This window comes from Sinocyclocheilus anshuiensis, unplaced genomic scaffold (genome assembly GCF_001515605.1).
Source record: "Sinocyclocheilus anshuiensis isolate Anshui unplaced genomic scaffold, SAMN03320099.WGS_v1.1 scaffold267, whole genome shotgun sequence".
NCBI classification, from domain to species: Eukaryota; Metazoa; Chordata; class Actinopteri; order Cypriniformes; family Cyprinidae; genus Sinocyclocheilus; species Sinocyclocheilus anshuiensis.
Window position 1 is genome coordinate 1,339,103 of NW_015552637.1, and position 11,092 is coordinate 1,350,194.

At 38.4% G+C, this 11,092-nt stretch overlaps 2 protein-coding genes across 4 annotated transcripts in view; one reads left to right on the top strand and one right to left on the bottom strand.

The window, feature by feature from the left end:
• Positions 1-6,953, bottom strand: part of plekhf2 (pleckstrin homology domain containing, family F (with FYVE domain) member 2) — a 22,540-nt gene extending 15,587 nt beyond the window's left edge. For all 3 annotated transcript variants that reach the window (XR_001631724.1, XR_001631723.1, XM_016458283.1), the window contains exon 1: positions 6,743-6,953. The gene's annotated coding sequence lies outside the window, so the exon portion shown is untranslated. The remainder of the gene's footprint in view (positions 1-6,742) is intronic.
• Positions 6,954-9,398: 2,445 nt separating this feature from the next.
• On the top strand, positions 9,399-10,686 carry LOC107666780 (beta-2 adrenergic receptor-like). The gene has a single exon (XM_016458216.1). The coding sequence runs from the start codon at positions 9,498-9,500 to the stop codon at positions 10,557-10,559; it is 1,062 nt and encodes a 353-aa protein (XP_016313702.1). The 5' UTR covers positions 9,399-9,497; the 3' UTR covers positions 10,560-10,686.
• The last annotated feature ends 406 nt before the right edge of the window (positions 10,687-11,092 follow it).

The following is an 11,092-nucleotide window of genomic DNA, read 5'->3' on the forward strand; positions in this document are numbered from 1 at the left end:
TGAGTCTGACATCAGTGCACTGAACAGTAAAGTTGAAGTTTATTCAACTTTATTCCGTTGAAGTTTATTTCACTTCGGAACATTCATTCACGGATTTGCGCTACTGTCTTCACACACAGACGAAAATTACTTGAGAAGTGTGACATAATATACCTCTGTAAATAAATACAATTTAAATTCTCGTCTTGCACACTTTTAATGCCTTTTGAATGTAATGTGTACGTTCCCTTGGAACTGGAATCATGGCGAAATATCATGTGAAGTCCACTTCGCAGGGCACTTACGGTCGAATAAGACAACGCTTGAATGCTGCTGCCTGAACAAGAGACCTCCTTATTGAAGTGAAAGTGTTGGCTGGTGTCACTATCTCGCGAACGCAGCGGTGGATTCTCCACCAAATTCGGGGGATCCCTTCAGCTCGAGGAGCCCTCTCGAACGCCACCCTCCGTGCGTCGGGAGCCCCCTGGGATCGCCAGATCAGTCGGTGCCCGACCGCAAATTTAACCGCCCGTAAATCCCGGACCCCGGGTGCTATCGACGCGGGGGTGGTCTCATTCGAAAGGGGGCCTCGTGATGTACACTTGATTTGGCGTTCGAGAGGGTTCCTCGAGCTGAAGGGATCCCTGAATTTGGTGCAGATCCACCGCGCCGTTACGGAGATATGGCCGTTCAAAGTTTCAAAGGTATTCCATACACTTAAGCTTTAAAGCGTTTCATCCAGGTCGCCAGTAACAAACAATGGAGCGCGCTCTGCTGGACAAACTACGTAATTACACCGTTTACAAGCATTTTATCTGCGTTTTATGTTCTGTAAAAAAAATTGTCATATCGGTGACATATTCGTTGATACCGCTCATATATCTGCGACAGGCTCATATCGGCCGATAAAATCGGCAAAACGATATATTGGTCGGGCTCTAATCAATAACAGATTTCTGTCATAATTTCTTCAAGTTAAACGTTTATTTTGGCGTGTTGAAGTTAAGACCTTTTAAGAATTTCAGCCCTCTATTTGATGTATTCATCCAAAATGTGTCAAATTCCATGACATTACACATTAAAACAGAATGGCCAGATGATTCTGTGATTGTCAATGTATTCGGCATCATTTTCAAATGCACTCAGCTGCAAAGATAAAGTTTGTGAGAAGAAGCATTAAATGAAGCATTAAGTGCAGTCTTAAATGAAGCTATTCAATATTATGTCCTTGAAGTGACAGGGTAAGACATACTGACCCCTACTGAAGTTTACATTTTTGTGATCAAATAGTTATTTTATTTTGAAACCAGCATTTAAGTCAGCACTGTAAAAGAGAAGTAGGTGATGACTTGTAAACTTGCATGACTGCACTTCTGGATTTGTCCCAGAGCAAGATAACTCAACAAACCTGTCAAAAGTACCTGTAATCAGCAGTTTTGTACAGTAAATGTCTGACCTTAATGCAGCCAATAAACCATTCTGGGCAAATTAAACGCAGTTAACTGATGGCAGCACGGTGCCTTCCAGTAAGTCAAGATTAAGGAAGTACAGCACAACTATTCTCAGCAACACCATAGGATATTTTTAACCGTTAAACCTTAACTACATTCAGATCTTTTGGTTTCTCCATCAACTCAAGACATAAACAAGATCTTCAAAGTGAACCCTTTTTAAACTTCTCAAACATTTCAGCCCACAAAATTTTATTTTGTGACATTCACACATAAAGTCTAACCATACACCCTGTCACATCAGTATGCATAAATAACCCACAGGTAACAAATCAGATACGATCATAATTTAGGGACTTGCGCTTTACAGCTATGAGTAAATATGCATTTAAAAGCATTTTGCCTTCTGCAGTATAGTTTAAAAGCTACTTCTCATGCTAACAATGTCAAAACATCATCCAGCATTATTAAACCGCTCAGCACAGCCTGTACATGAAATCAGTGACTTTTGACCTTAAATTCACAGAACGTGTGCCCGTCTGTTAATCTGAATGAAATCTTTTGTTTTAAACCTACGGACCATAAAGCATGTGCTGCTTAGTGTTATAACTCAAATAACTTGCATGGTAATAAGCCACAGATTATCTCTGACCAAACAACATGTTCAGACTACTGAAGGGTAAAGTTCACAGCCTTGTGCGGCTTACACAAGGTTTACTGGAGTGTTTTGGAATCTAGCCCAACATGCACTGTGTGCTCAAAAGACATCTCAATAAGCTGTGTTCAGGAATGAGTTCAATCACTATTTACAGGTACTTGGTTACGTTGAAGCCAATTTCCTACTAATCACAGCTGGATCTGTTCTATGGATTAAATGACAGAAACTTTCTGTGTCTGTTTAAGGTTGTGTTGATGGCATGGCAAGTGGTGGGAATTTTTAGGCACCTCACGATTCAATTTAATTGTGACGTGGGAGTCACAATTTAATTCCAAATTCTTCACTGGCTGATAATAGTTGATACTGACAATAAAGTGGGGGGCAAAAGCAAATTATTAATTATCAGTCACTGAACCAATATATTAAATGTGCAGTTCAGGTATAAAAAATACGAAATTTGTGCAACCAAAAATTCCTATATGTGACCCTGGACCACAAAACCAGTCGTAAGTCGCTTGGGTATATTTTTAGCAATAGCCAAAAAAACATTGTATGGGTCAAAATTATAGATTTTTCTTTTATGCCAAAAATCATTAGGATATTAAGTAAAGATCATGTTCCATGAAGATATTTTGTAAATTTCCTACCGTAAATGTATCAAAACTTAATTTTTAATTAGTAATATGCATTGCTAAGAACTTAATTTGGACAAATTTAAAGGCGATTTTCTCAGTATTTTGATGTTTTTGCACCCTCAGATTCCAGATTTTCAAATAGTTGTATCTCGGCCAAATATTCACATATAAGAAAATAACAAGAAAAACAAAGACGACTGCATAACTTTAGACTTTTAACTATTAAAAAAGGGACTGTGCTCCTGGCAATTCAGACAGAAAAGAAAATATGCACTCTTTCAATCACTTATGGCAAGTTATAATATAAAGACAATAAATGCACCCATTGTGCTATTATTATCAGTGTTGTTCACATGAATTTACATCAAACCAAAATGTTCAATTAGTTTCCAATTCCAGAATTGTTTACAAAAATGTGATGCAGAAGTGATTCAGCTTCCAATGATGTATTGGACTTTGTGATGAGTAGAGCCTTGAATATAGGCAATGCTCAATTTGACAACGCTCTCCATGAAAATTGTCCTTAAACTGGGCACAGCTTTTAAGACGAGGGATTCTAACAGGTAATTCAAGGTCCTCTTAATAGGACATAATCTTTGGTGAATTACTGCATATAACAAAACAAAAATCACTGACTAGCTTTTCCCTCATTACACTGCACAACATTTCAGTTTGACCCTGCTGTCTGTCTTGCTGACACTGCTTGGCCATATGTCTGTACCCATCATTACAGACATGACGAAAGTAGCACAATTTCAACAACCTCTACTTTGACAACTAAGACAGACTTGCATAAGCATAGACTGCTTCTTGGATGTAATAATATGAAAATCATATTATTATTATTACATAAGATTAATTTAAAGCATTATAATTGGTTGACTCAATATCTTCAAGAGACATATCGCATTTACAATTATTGGCGCTATTCCACTGCATGGTACGGCACGGTACAGCTCACTTTTGGGGGGTTTTCCACTGGGTACAGTACCTGGTAGTGCTGTGTTCGATACATCGATACGACGATGTATCGTCACAGAGATTTGGCGATACGAGTATCGATACAGCTGGCCCTGTATCGATATTGTGGCACGTGTGCAGCAGTGGACCGCGCTTAATTTGAAAACGAGAGCACCGTTTAAAATGGAGTCGAAAACTGCGAGGTTTCTAAAAAATAATGAATAGAGCATAATATATAGGCTACAGCAAGGTTTAATCTGGGCGCAGAGGAACACAACCGGGGCTGCCTGATATAAAGAGACGTAATCCCCGAAACAGAGCTTCCCACTTGCACAATACGGAAATATCTGCTAAGCGTGCTACTCATCTTTGTCAACCTGGTAACCATGTGCATGCGCTCTCTCTCCACTGTGGATAAACGCACTTGCTTTCTGAAAACACCGGTAAGCTTGCAGTTTAGCGATCTCCACTTCAACTTTAATTCCTTTAGAAACGATGATGTTACCAGCTCCTTGTTGAGAAAGTTAATGTAGCTCTTGAGCGATTATGCTATTTATTGATAAAATTGCGGGGCAGCGCTAAAAAGTTTGCGCAACATGATCTGTGTGAGTGACTAAAATCGTGTGTGCGTGAGATACAGTGAAGACAGCGCATTAGTTTAGAACTCTTCTCATTTTTGTTTTTATTTTTTTAAATGTAGAAATTGTGTTAATTTGTACAATGATAACCTACCAGCAATGTAAAGATGATTTTTTAAATATATTAGTATGAAATAATCCCGCCCACTCTAAAGCGGTACTACACTGCAGTGGAAACGCCAACCGAGCCGTGCCGAGTCGTACCACGCAGTGGAAAAGCGCCATAAGATGTTTGCTTAAAATAATCATTGCACAAAATCACAGCAAACATGCTGAGGTCGATGGCAGAGTAATGGCTAGAATGCAGAAACAAAATCAACTCAAAAGTCTAACAGAATGAAACTTTAAAGAGCTAATCTTGACTTGTCCATTAATAATATATCATTGTTCTGAAGAAAGACTATCTATTTTGACTTTATTAGGAAAATGAGACCAACTGTATTCAATGTGGGCATCAAGTAAAGAAGTGGAAGTATTAAGCAAAGCTGGTAAAGATGGTTATTTTGAACCACTAACTTATTTTTCACGTCTGAAAATCCTGGTTGGACAGTAGCACCAAAGGTAAGAAATAAAGCTAAATGAAGGAATGCACCATGACAACATCTGTTTCCTTCATTCTGAAAACATACACATGTTCAGCAAATGCTCTGAGATAGGCAGTTTTTTTTAGTACTGATATTCACACATTTCTACTCATTTTGTTTTTGGTTCTTCAGTGTCAGGTCTACCAATAAATGTCTCTCTAGAGAACAGCATCCAACAACTCCACTATATTCAATAGGAAACAACAAGTGTTAACAAGTGAAACAGTTAATATTCATATTAAACTATTACTTTGAAATATATGAATAATAATTATAATTAACAATAATACATTTAAAATAATTAAAATATTCATAACACAATGTTTTTATTTATGCAGTCCAATTATTATTTCTGCACTGAAAAGCAGAAATTAACATTTTAGAATAGGTTCTCCTTCTGTATATCAGGTGTCACACACTCAAAAGTTGAAAATAATTTTTTATTAGTATTGACCATACATAAACGCATGCATGCATGTATACATAGAGAGATGAGAGATACTGTAGAGAGAGAGATAGAGATAGAGAGAGAGAAAGAGAGAGAGAGAGATATCAGTCTCTACTTTCAAGAACTTTGCACAAAGTCAGTCACACAGTCCAAAAAGGAAGGAACAGACAAAGCCAAATTTACAAGAAGAGTACATTAAAATACATCCATGAATGTATGACAGCATCCATCTTCACAAATACAAACACCCAACTCCAGTGCCCTTTTTAAAAGTGCAGGTGTGAATCAAACAGCCATATGAATCCAGAAGTGAAACTGTGAAGATAGAGTATATGAAACATTTCTGAGGACCTCATCTTAAATAATTCTAAAATTAATGCTCAGTGTGAGGTCATAAAAAACCATACATAAATAGTATGTATATGTATACAGTATATCTTTATATATTTTGTAGGGGAAGCAAAAAATGTTTAGGAAGCAAAAGTATCAGACTAAGACTGCTTCCTTAATTCATGGTTTAACAGCAACTAAATAAAAGCGTCATAATGCCTCTACTGCTAAAATATGTTTGGATCCATGTGTTTTTTTTTTTCATTTCATCCTGATCGTGCAGTTGCATGCTGTGTATACCCATGGCATGTCGATCAAGTATTTCCTAACCACCACAAAAATCTAAAGCAATTGCAAATATTCTCGTTGACAAGCGATTTGAGAGAAGAAAATCAGTTACTCCTCAATTTTCCCATCACTATATGACTGATACCATGCTGTGTAGCAAGGAACAGGGTTGGGTGGTTTGCACTATGTAGTTTCGATGAGTCACCGAGCACTGGCTGTCATACAGTTAATAGTAAAAGTTATCAGAAGTTTTGTCAAGTCAAAAACGCAAAGGTTTAAACCAGACTGATTTAAGGTAACGTTACTTTGTCATATAGCTCTAACCTAAACTTTTTTGGCTTTCTTGTTTTGACACTGACAACTGGACTAAAAGAGTAGCTACTTTCACAGAGTTTGCACAAGAACTTGGTGCTGGCTGGCTAAAATGAGTTATGAATTAGAGGAACATATCTAAATAGCAAACTACATGTTGCTTTTGTGAAGTTAGTTTTACATTTCATCGTTGACAAAGTTTTTCCCTCACGTTAGCATGCTACAAGCTAACAAGGCGCTTGGACTGTCCCATAGCGCACGAATAGTTCCTTGACGTCTTCCTGCAGCTTTCAAACTTACCTGACTGAAACACATTTCGCTTACACTAATGTAGCAAAATAATAAAGCGAGCCACGATAAACACGTAGTAGTTAAACAATTACAACGCAAACATGCTCTGACAGGCGCGAATGGAAACCAGCGCTTGATAAATTTAGACACAAGCACGCGCGCACTTACCGATTAACGGCTGTAGACGCGAAGACACAATCTCTGGTAAGTTTTCCAACGGGCAAAATACTTAAATTCAAAATTCAAAAATCGTCAGATGGACGTTTTTTTGCCACTTTCCCGGGCAGCCAAACTCGGAAACTGCACTTTCAATATGGCTGAGGGCAGGAGCAGGGAATGTAAGCGTCACTAGCGGAGAGCACTAGCGTGACTCTGGGTCGGGGTGGTGTGGGAGAAGGGGCAGGGACAAATCTGGATAAACACTGATCCTTGTATTTTAGACTAGTGTTCATGTAGTGCCTTTCGCTTTTCCTTCTCGTTGGAAACATGCACTTGCATGTGTGGTTATCAGCAGGTTTAAGTACCCGATTGAGTAGTTAAAGGGTTAGAGTAGTTATAAAGACATAATCTTTAGTTTTACTTGGTTATGAGGTCAATGTTTTAGGTTTGCAGCCAACCCAAATGACCTTTGTCTTTCTCGGGTAAGTTGACACATAGCTATGATGACTATGCATAACACCACAAGTGGGTAATTCTGCATTTTGCAGTGTTTCACAAATATTATGTTGTCTTCGGATTATCTTTGTAGAGGATACGTTATGAATATTACATTATCAAATTTGAGGAAGCAAACCTTTCACCTTTGGCCTATCACCATAATTTTAATGAAACCCATTGATATATAAAGACCCCATCCTATACCGTAAATATGAGCCTCTTATCTAGCTGTTGCCATATTGCTTGTTTTTTTTTTTTCTTCAAAAAGTTGTATCAAATATTGTATCGTGTGGCACTTCAGGTAAGTATTCTAGTAAATACTAAAAGTGCCAGCATGCATTTCACTGTTTTCGTAGTACCAACGAATCCTAAGAATGTTTTCCTGTGTTGTGTAAAGGAAGTGGCCATTGGTGATTCAGCACATCTATATTAGGCTCACTAACTGTATTTCTTGTTTCTGCAGATAATAGACTCGTCATCTAAACATGATACCCGTGCACCACACTAAAACTAAAACTGTAAATGCTTTTCTGATTACAACGTTGACAGCAGTTTGGATGTCATGGAGTAGCCTGGCTTCTGAGGACCTCACAGCTCTTTGTTTTGATTTAAAGAGTTATTTTTTCATTTTCATTGTTGCTAATCAGGTTGCAGGTCATTTCTGGTTTGATCTGAATAGATGGCAATATGTTCAACTTCATATTATTATTTAATATTATCATATCAATTAATATTAGGATATTCATATTAATTATTAACATTAATAATATATTAATTATATTTTAACACATAAATATAATACATATAAATATGTTTAATGCAATATGCTATTTTATATTGCTTTATTCTACGTTCTGGTTAGAAATTGAGACGAATATGTTAACAGTATAACTCTCTGCTGCCCCCAGGTGCCTGTATGTGTGCACACAAAGGCACACAAAAAGGATTTAGACAACTGCATTTTTTTTTCTTTCATCGGGTATTTTAGCTCTGACTTTGTTCGTTGCATGTCGCATATCAATGATACACACAATTGCTTTTTGAGCATGTTGCGGTGCTCTTATAACGGAGCCACTGGTTGATTACTCGTGATTGATCATTTTATAGCTTCTCTAATGATTATGCCTGCGTAGTAATTGAGGGAAAAGTAAACAATAGCCACTGGGGAACCTAGTGACTGCAGCAGCGCACGCCAGACTGGCATCACTCCTCGCGCTCAAGGCTGTTCGTGCACACGCGTAATGTAAAGAGCAGTCAGAGACTAGGGCTTGTAGTGGACATTTCCCCATTTCTCCAAATGCATAACTAGTGCAAAGTTTGTCAAGGGGTTTGCTTATAAACTATATATATATATAGAGAGAGAGAGAGAGAGAGAGAGAGAGAACGAAAGTCTTGGCCGAATATTCCGGACTCGTACAGAATATTTTCTCAGATGTGCTGGAAGGCGCCGAGAAGTTGGAGATATGGATTTTCATTTTAAGGTACGTCCACATCAGTTGAACCGCATTAAAATTAGATGCTATATGCACTATCCACATATCTATATGTAGTAGGCTAATTGGTACCTCAAACGGTTTTCCTTGAGCCTTTTGTTCTAATATTGAGGTGTTTTCTGACATTTCCCAGTGTAATTTTGTGAGCGTCTTTGTGCCACTTCGCTAAATGGGTGGCTTTTCCATTTTGAAAACGTGCTTTTAAAGTAAAGTTATTCAAGATTTTAAACATACTCACAGGTAAACATTTTAATTAAATGCATACAAATATGTGTGATAGCTTTATGCATGAAAAGTTAACATGCTTAAAATATTTATTTTATGGAATTGTGTTGTTTTAATAATGGATAGTTAGGGTTGATGCATCTGATCCATAACTTATAGGCTACTACAGTTCGTTCTAATAAAATGTACACTAAAATGAGAAAATATCAATAATAATAATAATATCCAGACTGAAAAAAAAAATACAATATAGCTTGTACGATTTCAGTCACAATGTGCATTATTGCTAATACACTTTTTTTTCGATGTGCCCAAAATGCCAATTAATGCCAATGATTGTGTTTGTTCCATTTTCGTGGAATATCCTTTTCCTGAGAAAGTGTGACCATTATTCACAACGTCATATTCATCATTATATCATTCTTGGCAGGAGTGAATTTCTCAATTTGGACAGACCACCATGCACAGGTTGCCGTGCCTTGCCTCCGAGCCAAACGGAGAAATACCACTGTGCTACTGACAGGAATTTTACGCGCAGCTGAACAAGGATGCCAGAGGAGCTCGCAAACTGCAGTGTGTGTTGCTGTACCACGACCAATAAGATACTCATGGTGGTCTTCATGATATCACTGATACTTGCTATACTCTTCGGAAACCTCCTGACATTAGCAGTGGTCGTTGGAACTAAACACTTCCACACTCCACATGGTTATTTAAAAGCCTCACTGGCCGTGGCAGACCTGGCTGTAGGAATTTTTGTGGTGCCTGTCTCCGTTTACGCAGAAGTATCTCTCATGATCTACAATTCAATGCCAGAGTGGACAGCGCGCAATTCCCAAACCACACCTCTCCACCCGTGCAATTTCATCGGACCTGTGTTTGCGGGATGCACTTTAGTTTCCATTACAACAATTTTCCTCCTGACCATTGAAAGGAGCATTGCCGTTTTGAGGCCACTGCACAAGGAATCAGTCATAACTAAAAAAAGAACAAGCATACTAATAGTCTTTTCCTGGATGGGCAGTTTTTTCCTGGCAATATCTCCATTGGTTTTCAGCGATGAAATCGCGCTGGAGTACAATCCTTGCAGCCGCATGTGCAATTACGCGCTTGGAAGCGCAGACTTCCCTTCCCAAGCTTGGAACATTCTCTTACTCTTCCCTGCCTTTGACTTTACGCTGCTCGGAGGTACTGTTGTCATCAATATCATATCCCTCACCACGATCCGCCAGCATTCAAAAAGAAGAAAACATCTCGCAGAGACCGAGAGTCAAAGCTCAACGAAACCAACCTTCTCCGACATCAAGGCTGCCAAGACAATAGGCACTCTGACGTTGGCTTTCACCGCTTCTTTCACTCCCATCGCTGTGTTTGTGGTTGGAAATGTGCTGGGAAACGAATGGTGCAATTTTGCGTTTTTTGCCTTTTGGATTTTGACCTCAAACAGCTGCTGTAATGTTATTATATATGGCGTGAGAGACCAGAAGTTTAGAAGTCGCGCGTATCAGCTGCTCATATCCGCTCAATTGAACACTGCGCCTAAAAAGACTGAGTATGAAAACACTGTAAATGGAGGGAAAGACAATGAGGAAATAGTCAAGCAAACCTAATTAATGATATTACTGAGCAGTAGCCCGATTCAGGTGGTGCTTACTATATTTATTACAGACCCCTTAAGCTAGTATCTGGTTTCTAGCTGGGCATTAGATGGATCAAGCTGGTTAAAATGGCTTATAGCTGGTTTGTTGCTGCTCCAAGCTCTACCAGACCAGCTAGAAACACAGCTTTTCCAGTCCCCCTGGATCAACTTGAGGCTAACTGGCTTTCTTCAAGACACATTGAGCATATGGATCATTCCTTGTAATCAAATGTTTTGATTATCATCCTAGCCTAGATTTCCAACCGTTAGGCCACAAGATGCCTATTGATGCCAGTGTGATTTAAGGCCTTCATAACCGCCTGTTAAGTGGCATATGTCACTATTCTCAGGTCACCTCTTTTGATTTATTCTAAACTTTGCATGACTGATTGCATTATGTCACAAGATTTCACCTTGTATTTGAATATATCCATAAGCATGGATCATGACAGTCCCACCAAAAAAAAAGCCACCAAAAAAAAGGGGGGTCTTCATAGATATTAC

Excerpts from the sequence above, each read along its gene's own strand:
- LOC107666780 (XM_016458216.1), top strand. The coding sequence starts at position 9,498 with ATGCCAGAGGAGCTCGCAAACTGCAGTGTGTGTTGCTGTACCACGACC.